Here is a 16,872-nt window from a genome sequence, read left to right on the forward strand (position 1 = left end):
AGAACTAGTGCGCTGCACTGGGGCTCGAATAAAAGGACAGCCAACTGAACTGTGCATTCCCAAATGAGGAGAGATGCACAGCTGGTACATGTTAGGAGCCTGTGACAGCTTCACTTTCCTGATTCCTTGCACTATCATGTGCTTTCATGCAAGACTAATCCCACAAAGTGGCACTAATTGAGCTCCTTGTTCAGTGTGGAAATTTCCCAGAGCGAGTGGGCGAACTGGACAAGCTTCAGATGCATGTTACCGTCATTGTGCTGGCAGCTTCACAGAAGAGAAGCCTCAGTTCCTGACTCAACATTTCCCTCATGTGTATTCCAAAGTGTGTGGTATTAGGGTATTAGAGTGCAGTGAACAAGGACCCAAGCGCCGGGGCTGAAAGCAGCACATCCAAGCACCTGGCCAAAGCAATTTCATAGTTGTCGGACATGTATAGGGGAGGAGATTGGGGGGGGAAGGCACACCTTGAAACTAATCCTGTGCTGGCCTGGATATTTGGGCAATTAGTTTCTGAAACTGGAACAAAGCCCTTGAATTCACTTTCACTGATGAGTCATTACCAGAGAGAGGACCTTTGGAAACTGATGCTGACTCATGTCTGACATGCTGCAGAGAGGAGACCATCAGGAAGATGAAGACTGGATTTATTGCTGCCTGCATAATCGCATACAGGCAGGAGAGTAGAAGGAGGAGATTGTGATGGAGGCACCAGGCTCACCAAAGGGAGGAAGTAAACCCTCAAGACCAAGGGCAGCAGGACCCCCTCCAGATGCAGAGAATGATGCTTACAGAGACATCATGCATAGGCACCTCACAAGACCAAGGGTGTTCAGAACTTGCCTGTCTTATCTGCAGGTCAGCAAGAGGTAGTGTCACCAATGCCTTTGCATATCCAGGTACCTGGTGACGCACATTTGCCACATTTTCCAGGAATTGGCATCGTGGATACTCGGTGGGGGGAATACATCCATTGCCACTGGCTGTGAAAATATCTGCCACACTGAACTTCTACACCAGTGGCTCTTTCCAGGGCTCCTCAGGAGACCTCTTCAGGACCTCTCAAGCGTCCACTCACAAATGCATACATGAGGTCACAGACGCCCTTTTTGCCAAGGTCCACAATTATATCAACTTCAACAGAGATCAAGCAAGCCAGGACGCAAGAGCACTGGGCTTTGCAGTGATTTCCGGATTCCCACAGGAGCAAGGTGCCATAGACTGCACTTGTGGCTATAAAAGCTCCCTGGCAACAGGAACTGCAATACATAAACCAGAAAGGCTACCACTCCCTCAATATACAGCTGGTCTGCAACATAAGAAGGTTTGTGCCAGATACCCAGAAGCATCCACAACTCATACATCTTGAGTAGATCGCAGATCCAGACATCTTCGAGGGACCACGCAGGATCTGGGGTTGGCTCCTCGGTGACCAGGGGTATCCATAAAGGATATGGCTGACTACATCATGCGACATTCACAGACTCCTGCAGAGAGAAGGTACAATGAATCTCATGCCACTACCCAAGCATTGGTGGAGCACATCACAGGGATTCTAAAGATGCGATTCTGATGCCTGAAGAGATCTGGTGGAGCACTCCAGAGTACTCCCCAGAGGGTCTCATAGATCATTGTGGCTTGCTGCATGCTGTACAGCCTGCATCCTGTACAATGAAGCTCACATTGTCCTGATCCTTTGAAGGATGATGAAGCCTTGGGAGCATGTGTCCTTGCTGAGATAAGGTGCTAACTGGAGGAAGGCCTCCTGGCATCAGACATCAGAAGATGCTGCCTCTTCAAGCGTATCCCCAACATCCCAGTCGCAGTGGCAGCCTACAAGAGCCAGGAGGTGGGCTTAGTAAGCTCGTAGCTGTATGCCTTCAATCTGACAAAGCTCCTCAAGGTGATCCATCTCCAGCAACGGGACAACATATTCTGTGTAACCTTGATGGTAAAACTGATAGGTGACACTTGGGCCAAGGCTGTTTAGGACGTTCCGTAGATGTGCATCTAATCAGAGAGGACTCAATCCTCTGTGTCACCTTCTTCTCTTTCACACTAACACCCAGCACTCTCAGTTGGGGATGCGGGCCAGCTTTTATTCTCACCTTACTACGCATGTAGATCACCTGAAGATGACAACATTCAACCACTTGCATGCCAGATATTAAAATGTCTCCTCTTTAAGAATACATTGTGCCTTAATAGCCAGCCCTGGCCCTTGCGAACTCCAAAATGCTCAGACACCACGAGGCCCTCAAGGTGATCAAGCATTGCTCACAAATAGCAGACTTCAGCTTCAGTATATCCTCGCTCCTATTCTATTGATCCCCTCAACATTGTCTAAAGCTAGGATGTGTACATCCAGAACATACTCAAAGGCTCCACTGGCTGCCACAAATCACCATTTGCAATTAACATCACACGTCTTGGCGAGTGTTGCATCCCAACGTTGTGACAAGAGCCTCGTGGCTGCAATACAGACAATTACAGGTTGAGAAACAAAGTTGTAGGTTCGAGCATCAGAGCAATATGTGGCTGAGCGGGGCAGAATTGCGGCACCCTGAGGTGACAAGGTGCTCCCACTTGTTAGTGAACTAAACAGATGTACACTTGGATAGTCGGAAAAGCAGTTGGCAGGCAGCAGCGCACACAAGCTCGGAGTACGGGCTCATAACATGAAAACCCTGCGGAATAACAGAGAGCACGTGGAGTTGCACTGCATATGACCCTTCTCCATGTGTGAAAATCACATCTCTCCTTCAACCTTCAAGAATGCAGACAAGCTAGGACAACACCCCTGCCTCAATCTTACACAGCCAAAAATAAGCATGACATGGCCCTGCAAAGCATATGAATGAGTTTCCATCCACAAGCAGATTTAACATTAAGGTCGAAGCAGCACTGATATCGAGAATGATCTGAAAAAGGGGCACATGTTGTGTTGATATCGAAGCACACTGAGGCAAAATCCTGGAACTCCTTCCCTGATAGCACTTTGGGTCTTTCTACACCACATGGGATGCAGCGGTTCAAGAAGGCAGCTCACCACCATCTTCTCAAGGGCAATTAGGGATGGGCAATAAGTGCTGGCCTAGCCATCAACATCCCATGAATGAATAATAAAAAAAAAAACCTAGTGCCACTTTTGGGTGCATCCCTGACATCCACAGTGGAGGTGAAGGCAGCCTGCTGAGTGCTAAGCCCTGTTGTCTGTGATGTCTTTGGCAAGTGTCCTCCAGAGGGTCGATACCTGGAGCACCCTGGCCTGCTTTGGGTGTCCTGCTGTGAGGCAGGTAGACCCCCATCTTGGCCTGTGGAGCTGGAGGTGATAGGATCACAGGAATAAGGGAAAGGATGCAACTGGACACTCCTGGAGTCACCTGCGTGGTTGGCCCCAGGGTGTCCATCTGCTGGTGCTCCTCCCTATGGGTGTCCAAGGGCCCCTGGCTGACTCATTAAGGAGAAGGGGCACCTGGAGTAAGATCAAGGTGTCCTGCCCCCTCTCGCGTAGCCACTGATATGGATGCCACCAATGGCTACAGTGATGGAGTTCAGCCCACACACCAGTGCAGGGCCGATGTCCTGGACCAAGGTCTCCATGGCTGCTGCCATCCTCCCAATGTTGACTTCGGTGCATTGGCATGCTAGTGCTATCACCTCAGCCCGAACACTGATGGACTCCTCTGTCATCTGTTGCAATCTGATGACTGCAGCTGACATCCCTTCCTGATGTTCCTGTGATTGTCACTGCAGCTCCACCAACTGCATTAGGACCAAGTCAGGAGACTCATCATCTGACTTGGACTCAGCAGAATCTGTTCTCCAACCGTCCTACGAGTGCCGGCGACCGTGTATGTCCCTGCTTCCACCTGCTGTAGACCAGAATCTGTGCTGTGCTCACCAGATTGTGGCCCCAAGCCTGCTCTAGAACTAGGTCCCATTGAGGTGCATGTCTCTGTGCTGGTTGAGTGCGTGGGTGAGCGCTGTGACTGGTCTTCTGCTTTGGTGTCCTCATGATCCTCATCTGAGATATGTTCAGGGCTCGGGATAAGGGCCTGGTTGGTTGAGGCTGTCGGGTACTTTGCTGAGGTTCCTATGAAAGAAAGTAGAGATAATTAGTGCATGCAGGTTACTCTAAAACAGGACAATGCACTCTTAGTATGGTTGTTTGAGGGATGAGCCAGTGCAGGATCCTGACGTGAGTGTTTGCCGCCAAACTCACCACTGCCACAGGCATGGTGCATGTCCAGCCAACTCATGGCTTGGTTTTCAAATGAGTGCGGACCTTGAGTTCCAGCACTCTACTCCCAGTCTGGGACCTCTCCCATTGATTGTGCATGGTCTTGTACTGCATAAAGACAGACGGAGATTGTGTGTGCAAGGCGTATGCCAGGGCAGATGATAAGGATGCCTGGCATATGTGGATGGCGAGGGGAGCCATGGATGGGATGTGATCTCTAGAGGAGATGAGGCCAGATGGAGATGTGACGGTGTGTATGAGAGTGATTGGTGATGTCCCTTGAGCTAGCAGTGAGTGAGAGGCCAGCAATGTGTGTTGGGCTTGTGAGTGTGTGAGTTGAGAGTGATGAGATGGTTGAACTGGTGGCACGGATGTGATCATTCATCCTCTTTCTGCACTGGGTGCCTGACCTCTTCTGTGCAGCTTTGGCACTGACCACTGCTGCCATTGCCTCCCAAGCTGGATTGATGAGCTTGCTGCACCTCCTGTGGCCAGAGCAGTGGTAGAGGACATCATGGTGGGCTTCAACTGATTCCAAAAGGCGTTTCAGTAAGGCGTCACTGAATTTGGGGGCTGCTGTCTTCGTGGCTTTCGGGGCCATGCCTTAAGCAGAGTAATCCTGGGCTGCAGACATTGAGAGCGCTGTGTGTGGCTGCACTTTAAATATGGCACCCGCAGTGAGGAAGCATTGAGCTCGTGGCAGGGCGGGCGAGCCGGCATGTTTCCTGTGCGCGCATATTTAATGAGGCGGGAAGCAGATGATACAGCGCAAAAACTCACCAATGTGGCCGGTGGGAAAAACACCAATTTTCACACCCGCCACTGCAAACAGTGCACTGAGGGGAAAATCCCACCCCATGTTTGCCAGAGAAAAGCATTATTGCCTAACACTACAATAGCCAGTAACAAATTTTCACTGACAAGTCCTGCCTTACTCACACTGGCCAGTTATAAATATTAAAAGTGTATTTCATAAAACTTTAGGCAGGGTGCAACACAAGTTTACAATTGGTATACAGGTATGGAGAAAGCTAACAACACCCTGGTGAACAAACAGACTGACTGCTGATGATGGTGATCAGCACACAGGCTTTAGCCTTCACTATTTTATTGACTCTAGCAATATGTTTTTAGACTAGTATGTAAAGATTACAGATAGTTTTTCAAATGTATGTTCTCCACTGATCAAAGTACTGTAGCTTAAATTTTCTGTCCATGGCACAGTTTATATCCAAATGACAAGTTTAAGCAAGTTAATTGGCCCAATCTTCACACTGAACTCTCCACATGAGCTTCCCACCCTCCTTGCACCCCTAGTGTGATGACTGGAAGTAGTGATGTATGAGATAATAGCGAAGAGGATGGTCCTCCCTGCTGTCCCAAACCAAAAATCCAAATAGGTCAATATTCTGCAAGGAATTACAGCAAAATTTTGGTTTACTGAGACGGATGTGCTAACTCTATGTTGCATGGCAGTGGCAAGTACCTTTCCAGCAGATGGCACAGCTCTTCATTTGGTTTCCTGCTAGATTCACCCAGTACAGACAGTTTCACATTGTGATGGTCACATAGTTGTGCCAGGGACTGTAGATATGATTAGTGTCATTTTGGTGGATGCAAATAATCAGAGTATGACACACCCTGCTTCATAGAATGCTATTCAAAGCATGACATACTCTGATCGGAATCATCCCATGGTATCCCAACATTATAATCATTTACATATCATAATTGCACCATCTGATTTGCAATTCTAGCTTTTGAGGAAGAGGGGCCTCTATATGCATTAAATGTCTGCCAAAGAATTTCTGGCTACCTCTCTAAATGTGGCTGGTATGGGCTCCGTAGGTCAGCAAAAACCATTTCTTTGTGCAGCCTAACCTAACAGGGATCACTCCGTGGGTTCTCTTTCCTTTCTTCTGAGGAGGAAAAGAATACAAGGGAACAAGTAATGCTTAATGTGAATCTGCAGCGTTCCACTTCACCTATGACGTTCAAATCAGTTGCTGCCACAGTTGATTTTCCAGCAATTCTAAATGCCCATTTTCACATTGGTGTCCTTAAGAAGCAAAAGCCTGCACCTCCAAACGTCAGGAAATACCATTCAGGATATCCCCACCCCTAAATAAATATTTAAAAGAAGCCCCCATTTGTTGGAAGTGGTTGTTTTGTACATTGCGGATCGAGCCGCACCGTCATCCCCCAGTGCTGCAGCACAAAGGAAGGGAGGTCTGACAGGATGGAACTTTTACTTATATTCTGCTACCAACCATCCAAAGTACACGGCTGCAACAGATGGCCAATGACAGAAAATCTAGGCTCACTGCGATAAACCCTATGGCTTCTGCTGCTTCCTGTTTCAAGTTATCTGATGTTAGCTGGCAACATATAAATGACGATTATCACCAAAGAGGAGGGTATGAAAAACTCACATTTATTACATGTTTAACCATAGAATAAAATAAAAACAGAGAAAAAAAAACACAATACCAGCATCTAGTATTCAAATTAGGAGCTACCTTTCCTCGCAGGGTAAGATCTACATGACAGGTTAATCTGGAATCTCATGCCAAAGGACTGCCCAAAAATTAGGCAGAAAGTACTAAAAAATGTTGCAAGCTGAAAATTGCTGGGAGAATTTTGAGGTGGGGAGCAGTGAAGACTGGAACAGCTGAAAATGAAGCAGTCTGTCCAGGGACAGATCTCCCAGGACAGTTGGTATGCAGCAAGAGTCCAAGATCAGGGATTGGAAATGGGTCAGGTTTTGTGGGCTTTTGGCTTTTTGCCTCAGGTATTGCAAATGAATGAAAGCGTAGTTTCAGTAATGAGTTCAGGAAAGCCATGAACTTGTACTTAGTTGAAATGTTAAATTTTACTGAATTATGGAGAAAGGAGCCAGAGGCATCTGGAAAGGAAACTAAGGGAGAAAATTTCAGGAGAAAAAAAAAATCAGCTACCGATAGAGCTCAGAGGAGAGGTGCTACTAAAATGGGTGACATTTAGTCCCTCTTCTCTTTCCCCTCAGCACTCTAATCTCCTGCTCCTCAGTAAAATCCTTCTATTATTCTAAGGATTATCCTGGGGGTCAAGGACATGACTTGGAGGACCAAAGGGTGTGGATGGGGGATCTATGGCTGAAGGAGATTACAAATTGAAGGAGAAAGTTTTTTTTCAAAACCCTTTTACACAGCCCTCCTTTCCCCACCTTCAATACCAAATGTGAAGAGATGATGGATTTCATTCTCTCTACTGCTTCCTATCCATCTGCATGTCTACCTCGGTCCACACATTTAAAACATTTCCCAAAACACAGATTGTAAACCAAACTTTTAGTCCCCTCTCCCAACTGTATGAGCATGACTCACTGTCTGCTCCTTTATTTATTTTATTTATCCTTTGTTTACTCCTCCAGAAAGCAATCTGGGATGTATTTCTCTTAACTATATTATATACTGCAAATTATTCAAACTATGATGGTGGTTAGGAATGTATAGAAAGACCAGAAAAGATCTCAATTATTCCTCATATTCTTCCCTCTTCTTTATATCTTTTCTCAGTTTAATTTGGCCTATTTTCCATTTTTTTTTTAAATTTTGTTTTAACAGTGTCTTCCATTCAATAATGGCCCAAGACCTGCGATCAGAGTCGGAACCCCTGTGTCGAAGCTGATCAGACAGAAAGCTACCCATTTACCTGGATACATTGAAAAGGCTCCATCTTCTGATCCATGATACAGAACTCCCTCAGCACAGGAATACTTGCAGAGACCAGCAAAGAGAACCAGCCAGAAGCTAAAACCACCCCTTTTTATGGCACTAGCCCGCCGCGAGGTAAATTTGAATGTCCAGTGTGAACGTCAGTGATGGGTGATGGATGAATGCTAGCGAATGAAAGAACGGGAAGGGTAGTAGGATAAGGTAAGTTGCTAAGTGGAAAGGGTGGGTGAGTTAAATAGGTAGAATGGCAGGTGGGTGTGGCAGAGAGTGGCAGATGGGTGAGGTGCGTAGGTGAGTGAGTGGGTAGGTCAGTGGGGGTACTTGGGTTGTCAGGTCGGGGGTTGGTCGGGTCGGGGGATGGGGGTAGTTGGGTAGTGGGGGCTAGTCAGGTCGGGTTTGGGGGGAGTGGGGGTGTCATGGGGTCAGGGGGCTAGTCGGGTGATAGGGGCTAGTCAAGTCGGGTTGGGGAAGAGTAAAGGGGAGTCAGGGGGTAGGGGCTAGTCCAGGTTGGGGGAGTCGAGCAGTCAGTGGTGGGGAGACGGGGTAATCAGGTGGTGGGAGCTAGTCAGGTCGGGTGTGTTGGGAATTGGATGGTCAGGGGAGGGGGGAGCTGGTAGGTCAAGGCCTAGTCAGGTCAGGTCTTTGGAGTGGGGGGGGTGGGGGCTGCAGTTGGGGGTTCTAGGTGGGGTAGTCACAGGGACAACTGAATAGCTAGCCAGGAGTTAGATTAGGAATTTTCTGGCTAACATTTTGTGGATAACTATCCATGTAAGTAAGTCGGAACTGTCTGAAGTCTCCGACACTAAATCAGAGTCAGGGACTTCTTCAGAGGGTCCTGGGGAGCAGGGAATGCAGCAGCCCATTGAAAAGTTCAAACTTCCCAGGCAATTCCCACAGGCTCAGTGTATTGGGACTTACAATAGATCCCACAGCACTTCTGGTCTGGTCTCTGACGATCTAGAGACTGGAATATCTGTGCGTAGTTTTGTTGCCATTGCTGTCATTATGTATTCAACAAGTTTGCTCTAGTTAATACACTTTTTAGTTCTCTATTATTTTAGTTTTCATTTTACTGTAACTTTAATCTGATTAGTGACATTATGCTCCCTTTCTGTTGCAAGACTGTTGTGCAATGTAGCCCAAACAATGATGATTGAAACTCAATTCTTTGAAATAGTAGGTTGGATTCTACAGTGCTGTACCAACAGACAAACCATGGTATAAACAACTGTTTTAAAGTTACAAACCACAGGCTTTTTTTCTGCTCACCAGCTGTGAAAAGTCTATGTAAACAAGCAAGTGCAAAATTGTTTTTTTTTTGCCAGTATTTTCTGAGTACTGATCCACTGGTGGACCGTGAAGACAGAATCTGCTCCCCCTTTGCTATTGCCTCCAGAATTACTGCTGAAAAATGTCTGTCTTGCCACCTATCCAATCCTGCTTTGAAAGTCAGGACCAGTTTCAACGCTAAAAAGGGTAGGTCAGTCATTTTCAATCTAAACCTGAATAATGCTTTTTTGATACAACAAATTTGTATGCCTTTTAACTTGTGACAAAGTTTCAGTCCATGCAAATATTGGGTTATGTATTTTTAAGACTGTCACATTTTGTGGTAGATGACTTTACAGTACTTAAATTTCGATGGTTCTGCACAAATATTTTTAGAATACTTATATTCTGGTTGACTTAAGCACAGTGTGAATTACATGAAAATTAGCTAACTCTGCTTAAATACTGTGATCCAAGCCTGAATAAGTACCAGTCAAAAAAATCCCCTATTTCGTGAACGGAACATTTATCAGCTTACAAGAATGTAACTTCCTTTTTCCCTTCAGGACCATGTCCTCAGATTTCTGAATGCACAGCATAGTAAGACACAGTGACCATAGAAACCAAGGAGGTCAAAAGTTCCAGCAGTTATATGAAAATATGTAGCAGTTCAGGCAGCATCCGTAGCGACAGAGAAACAGCATTAATGTTTTGGGTTAATGAATTTTCATCAGTACCAGGTCGTCAGTTCCGATGAAAGGCCATTGACCTGAAACATTTACTCTGTTTCACTCTTAACAGATGCTACCTGAAATACTGCCTATTTCCAGAATTTTCTGTTTTTATTTCAGATCTCCAGCATCCACAGTATTTTGCTTTCTACTATAATGGTCTGTGCTAAGCTGGCTAATCTTAATCAGGGTGATTTGCAGTTTTATAATGTGTCTTATCCTCAGATGCAGTGATCAGAATAAAATGCAAAGATATCAACTCCTAATTGTGAGCCAGTGACCCTGTTGAAGCATATATGTAGGGATTCTTTTCTTAGACATGGTTGGTCATAGGCAGGATTTGATTCTGCTTTCATGCCCCATACATTGAATGGCTCACTGACACTGAAAAATAACCATTAACCTAAGGTATTGGGGGCTAGTGCCACTTGTGAAACCTTTATCTCCAGCATGGAAAAGGAGATGTAAACGGAGAAAATCAGCAAGAACTACCGGATGGATGGGCTATGGGAGAACATTTAAAAAACATTCAGCAAAACTTTCAACATTGGCAAGATGGATGGTGATGGTCCCTTATGATAGCCAATTTTTATTTCTTTCGACTTTAATGAAAAGGAAAATGGATGGTGTTTCTTGGGCAGCTAATAGGCAACTGCCAGTTTTATACCCCCACCATAGCTGAAACCATTATTTGAAACCAAAATTTGTTTGCCAATAGCTCTTATAAAATTACGACCAATAACATCATCTGTAGGATATCATTCTAACGGAAAAAGCAAGAGCAAGAAAAAAAACGAGTCCAAAATCACCCCCTTTTCAAGTATTAAAAGCTTACAGTAGATCTTTGTAATAGGATCCTATGCAATATTCATAGATTTATTAAAATCTTGATTTACAAAAATTGTTTAGGACTCCAGTCTTCCTCATTATCAAAGAAACATCATAACCTGCTTCTCCCTTAAACGTTCTGTCATGCATATATATGCTTAGTACACAAATCCACACAGCTTTTTAGAAATGTTTGTGCCAGTGATTGCATTTGTTCTTTTCACTGTCATCATTTAAAGTATAGCAAGACTGAGCATTAGCTAACTGAAAATATTAGAATCACAAAAATACAGATATAAAAATTGATGGCTGGTTGCCTGCTTTTGCTTACCAGGGCTATGAACACTTATATTTACAGGCAATTAGGAAAAAATAAAGTTAACATATTCTGCCTTACCTAAATGAGAAAACACCACTGTCCACAAAATAATATCCAAGAGCTGGAGATTTGTTATATAGCTGACACAGCTGAAAATAAAATGTTATTGAGCATTGTCAGTCACAAATCCAAATGGAAATAGGAAACCTTAAAAATGCAGTTTTTATAAGATTATGAGCTAAAGGAATAACCAAGCCTGGATGTCAAGAAAGTCATGAGTGGTAAAGACGTTACAATCATCATAAGGAGAATTTTCAATTAAATCCCACAACTTCTAATGGTGGACAAGTAACACAACCTGCCCCTCGCCACCATTCTCAATTGGGCCACCATCTCCATGCATTTTGGAAGTATTCAGTGGGCCAGTTTACAGACAGGTTCTGAATAAATTAGGTAAATTTAAGGGGGATTAACCAATGGAGAAAGCAATAATGATTTATAATACAAATAATCTATTTCTCTTAAAATCATTATAACAAAGCATTTCAGATTGTTAAGGGTAATCTGCAGTTTTACTAAAATAAATATTCAAATTGTAATCAAAAATCCAGATTACAAAATTTTCAGAGTAAACATTCACTAACAATATTAACAGAAAGGTAGCAAGCAAATACATAAAGAAACACAAACTGTGCTACATCTGCCTCTTCCTATATTATCTCATTTATTTGTTTATTTATATTCATTCATGGGATGTAGGCGTCATTGGCTACACCAGTATTTTTATTGCCCATCCCTAATTGCCCTTGTTGAGAGGGCATTTAAGAGTCAATTACATTGCTGTGGGCCTGGAGTCACATGTAGGCCACACCAGGTAAGGACAGCAGATTTCCTTCCCTAAAGGGCATTAGTGAACCAGATAGGTTTCTACAAATAGTCATCATTAGACTTCTAATTCCAGATTTTTATTGAATTCAAATTCCACCATCTGCCATGGCAGGATTCAAACCCAGGTCCACAAAGCTTTTTCCTGGAGTCTCTAAATTACTAGTCAAGCAACGATACCACTATGCCATCAGTTCCCCAGGACCTCTCCAATTTATAAAGTGTTAGCATTTCTGAATTACTTACCATAAACTTCAACCCCTTTGACAAGGATAAGTAAGTTTTAGATTGAGGTATTAGTTCAGGTGTAAATGAATATTTGGATATTTTCATACTTCCAATATAATATCGAGAAATTCCATAAATTTTGAGACTTGGATCAATAAAGTCATCATCAATTGAAGTGGCTTCTTTAAAAAAGAAAAAAAACTTGTTATCAAATATCAGCCCAAATATCAGAATGTGCATTTAAGCAGTTTACTTATGTTGAAGGTCAAAATGACTAGTATAATCAAAGCAACTGATTACCAAATGCTTACTCAGTGGTGCATTCTACATTAAATCTGACTCTGCATGCTAACAATATCAGCCATTTGTGCGCAATAACATGGGGTGGAACTTTACACTGGCGCGATTTTATGGTTCCGCCTAAGTCAATGGACAGAATTTTATGCCTTGTGGGTGGGCACATGCCTGACTCGATCGGGCATAAAATAATGCGAGATGTCATCGCACACGCGCAATATCTTCAGGGCGCACACGGGTGTCAGAGCCGCGCCTAGTGTCAATTAAAAGGCCAATTAAGGCCATTAAAAATCCAATGTGATTTTACATTGCCTATATGATTTTGCACTCGTCCCATGGGCAAAACAGGCAGACAGGAAGCCCACATTTTGGAAAGGTTCATCCAAGCGCGGGTTAAAAAGGGTCAGCAGCATTGCCAGTGTGAGTAGTGGAGGAGTTTAGGAGATAGCTTGCTGCTGGTTGCTTATTTGAACTTGACAGCTTCATCTCAGTTCTGAACTTCATTCTTAGCATTTCTGGGCTTCATTTCAGGACTCATTGGTGTCTCCAAGGCCCCTGGAGGATTTTGACCGTGTGGACCCTTCCAGGTATCAGACTGTTATCCTGGTAATCGGGATTGAGGTCTCTGCTGGAGGCACCTCCTCTGAGGAGGAAGAGAGAAGCAGAAGGGAGAGGCAGCCGGGTGTCCCAATGCAGCTTCCAGAGGAACAACCTGTGGGATGAGAGGCACAGGCACAAGGGGCGCAGGGCCAGCAGGTAGCCCAAGGCGGAAGGGGTTGTAGACAACGCCACTATCCTGCTGCCAGGGTTTACATGCAGCAATGCAGCTACCTCATTATGTTCGAGGTGCAATGCCAAAGGAGGCTGCACCTCTTCAGGGAGAGGGTGACCTTCATCTGTCAGATGATCGGCCCGGAGATCAGCTACAACTGTATGGGTGGACATCCCATGCCTGTGGCTTTGAAGGTCACAGTGGCCCTCAACTTCTATGCCTCTGGTTCTTTCCAGGGGTCAGTGGGGGATCTTTGTGGAGCATCCCAATCAGCTGTCCACAGTTGCGTCAAGCTGGTGACTGATGCTCTGTTCAGGTGGGTAATGACATTTATTCATTTCTGTACGGACAAGGCCAGCCATGCTGAGCGAACCAGAGGGTTTGCAGCAATTGCTGGATTCTCCCACATCCATGGTGCAATCGACTGCACACATGTGGCCATCAAGTCCCCAGCGGGTCAGCTGGGTGCCTTCGTCAACAGGAAGGGATTACACTCAATTAACGTCCAGATAGCGTGTGACCACAGGATGCAGATTCTGCAAGCCTGTGCAAGGTACCTTGGCAGCTCCAATGACGCTTATATCCTCAGACGTTCCCAGGTGCCGAGGCTCTTCAGTGCTCCAGCCCGGATGGATGGATGGATGGCTACTGGGTGACAAGGGCTATCCGTTGAAAAGGTGGCTCATGATGCCTCTCCGCCACCCAAGAACAGAGGCAGATCAGCGTTATAACAGGAGCCATACCTCCACAAGAGTGGTGATAGGTCTTCCAGTTGTTTGGCTCTTTCCTCTCCCCATTTTCTTTTAAGTGCAAGATTTTTCACTAGAAAGCTACTAAATTTGTTATCCATGTTCCTTGGATCAGTGTGAATTCACAGAGATGTAAAAAATTAAAAGTGCAGACTTTGATTTATTCATAAAATAAGTATTTTTATCAGACACAAGTTCATCGCCAGATTTATCTAAATCTGTGCCTGGAAATTTCATAAAATGGTGCATCTCATTATAAGTTCAAGATAAAACTGTCCAGGATCTCTGCTTCTGATCCTTTCTCAAGAGGAGGTTCTCTGGGACTTATATATCTTTGGTGGGATCAGGGTATAACTAAGGTGGCCCATCACTGCCAAAGAACCTGGAAATGCCCTATGTTCGGTGAAGGGGAGTGTCAAGTCACTTTAACTTGGAAAAACATGGAGCTCCTCCACAGGTTTTTAAACTGAACAAGATGGGTGACTAAAATCCTTGGGAAAGCAGACCGTTATTCAGTTTATAACATGCTAAAAATAATTGTGGCTTTAAGTACAATTTTAGTAGAAGTAAAGATAAAATGAGAGGGTCAAATCTTATCAGCAGAAAATCAAGGAATGTGCCCCAAATTTTCCAGCCCTGTACTCCCAAGTGAATGAAGTATCAGCAATGAGATCTATACAATAAAAAGATACATGTTTGATTTATTAATAATACAAATATTGTACTTACTTATGCCAGTAATTACAATGATTATAGTTATTAATATTACAGTAAATAGAATAGGCATCCACATTTTACACTTCCAGCAGATTATTTTATTGCAGGCATTCCAAGTACTTGTCTCTCTGCAACGCAGATTTCCCCAATGACTGTTCCTTTCATTCTAAAGAAAGAATTAAAACATGAATCCAGATGAGGACAATTAAACAATGTTATAGAAATCTTTTCCGAGCTATCAAAGATCTAAGGAATCATATATATGATCTAAGCCGCACTCTATTAAGACCCTTGTTCCTGCTCTTGTGTCCTCTCCCTGGTCAGGGGGTGCGGCTCCTTAGCCAGCTTTTCTGTTTTAACAGTCTGTCTTTAGATAGCAAGTGGATGGTAAAGGTCCCTTGCCAGCATTTAAAGAGTAGGGGAGTTCTCCTGGTGCCCTGGCAAACAATCGTTGTCCAAGCACTATCAAAAACAGACTCCCTCATTAATTACCTCATTTCTGACCTTGCTGTGCGCTGTCCTGACTCGGGAATTTAGCGTACATAAGGACAGCCTCTACAGTTCAGAGTAATTCATAGCTGAGAAGTATTTTGGCACGTTAGGAGATGAAGGGTGCTATAGACTTGCAGGTGCTTTTCAGATGTACAGTAACTTAATTCAGTCCTATAACTTGCTAGTCCAGTATCACCATGACACCCGTCAACTTTCGCTCATTAGAATGGGAGAGAAAAGAAAGTGCAAATGGAAGGAGATGTTTTAAGCAAACAAATCCACGAGGAACTGCTCACAATGTGAACGGGCGAGTGAGTTAGAGTTTTAAATCTCCCTTTAAAGAGTTCGGCAAGTATTCCAGCTCACCTGGTCGGTCCGGTTCGAGTCCGGAAGAAGGTTCTGCTCCTGTGTGCTGTTTGAGCTGGGTGAAAGCTCGGTCATTGGTATCGATATTTCTTCTGCCATGTTGTAACACAATTCCTTCGAAGGGAAAACGAAGCCACGACTTGGTTTCACTTTTCAAGTATTAAGTTTCCCAGCGCATTTAGGTTTTCTAAACCCGGAAGTCTTGGGGCTCAGGTGAAGTCCAGCCGAAAGTCTAGGGAAACGTTTCGCAAGTTTGCAGGGAACGGGAAAAAAACTAAACTAAAACTAGTTATGTATAAGAATAAGCAACGCAATAATACTGACCCTTGATTAGTTCCGAGTTACACGAAGGGTGGACGTCGCCCTCCTCCCTCCGGCTCTCTGAGGGGGGGGGGTGGGGAAGTTTCCAGGAGCGAAGTGATGCGCTGGTCACACCTCTTGGCGTAGATAAACTGGAGTGTTGCCAATTTACTTAATGTAAGGGTCAATCCACAGATTGGATGAATTGAAATCATGTTTAAAAAGAGTTGTTAGCTTTCTGTAACTCTTTTAATTGTAAACGACCCATTGCCAACAATTGCTGGAAGCATTAGGAATCCTCCTGGGGAGGAATGTTTGTGAGGAGCTGGTGGCAACAATTTGGGTCTCCTTCAGGACGTGGCGATAAACTTTGTCAGAAAATTGGGATCTGAAATTTGCATTGAGAGTGTTAGTATAACGCTCAATTGGGGTTTATCATTCGAATAAACCAACCGCAAATTCAAAAGAACAATTGTTTGGCCATTAGCGTGGGTAGAGTATTGGTCTGTAATCTGAAATTTAAAACAGAAAATGGTGGAAATACCCAGCAGGTCAGTCAGCATCTGTGGAGTTAATGTTTCAGGATTTCGCAGCTGAAAAAGTTAGAGATATGCGAGCTTTTAAGCAAGTACAGGGGTGCTATATTATGTAGTAGATTACTACATTAGGTCAAATGTAAGATAATTTGTAAGGAAACACTTTAATTTCGACGATGGCTATTGAGCAGAATGCAGAAAACTAATTTAGTAGCGTATGCGTTTTCCTTATTTGGCAATAACTCAAGCTACTACTCGAGTTATGAAAGAAAACGACTTTGGAAATAGACCACAGAAGCATTTGAAGTATCTGTCAATGAAGAATTAACTCCTCAATACTCCAGAGGACAACTTTGGTTAACCTTGCTTCTGCTGAATAAGATTGTATGTCACTTCATCTGGAAAACTGTTGTGTTTTAATGTC

The 16,872-nt window shown here is 44.1% G+C and overlaps 1 protein-coding gene across 5 annotated transcripts in view; it reads right to left on the bottom strand.

The window, feature by feature from the left end:
* Positions 1 to 16,188, bottom strand: part of LOC121290649 (TPA-induced transmembrane protein homolog) — a 67,319-nt gene extending 51,131 nt beyond the window's left edge. For 3 of the 5 annotated variants that reach the window (XM_041211373.1, XM_041211375.1, XM_041211377.1), the window contains exons 1-4: positions 15,613 to 16,188; positions 14,767 to 14,920; positions 12,238 to 12,401; positions 11,185 to 11,255 (exon numbers count right to left, since the gene is read on the bottom strand). In XM_041211373.1, the coding sequence (XP_041067307.1) occupies positions 11,185 to 11,255; positions 12,238 to 12,401; positions 14,767 to 14,920; positions 15,613 to 15,711 (488 nt within the window). In that variant the 5' untranslated portion in view covers positions 15,712 to 16,188. The remainder of the gene's footprint in view (positions 1 to 11,184; positions 11,256 to 12,237; positions 12,402 to 14,766; positions 14,921 to 15,612) is intronic. The other 2 variants (XM_041211374.1, XM_041211376.1) reach the window with 2 other exon arrangements.
* Positions 16,189 to 16,872: the final 684 nt, after the last annotated feature.

This window comes from Carcharodon carcharias, chromosome 18 (genome assembly GCF_017639515.1).
Source record: "Carcharodon carcharias isolate sCarCar2 chromosome 18, sCarCar2.pri, whole genome shotgun sequence".
NCBI lineage: Eukaryota > Metazoa > Chordata > Chondrichthyes > Lamniformes > Lamnidae > Carcharodon > Carcharodon carcharias.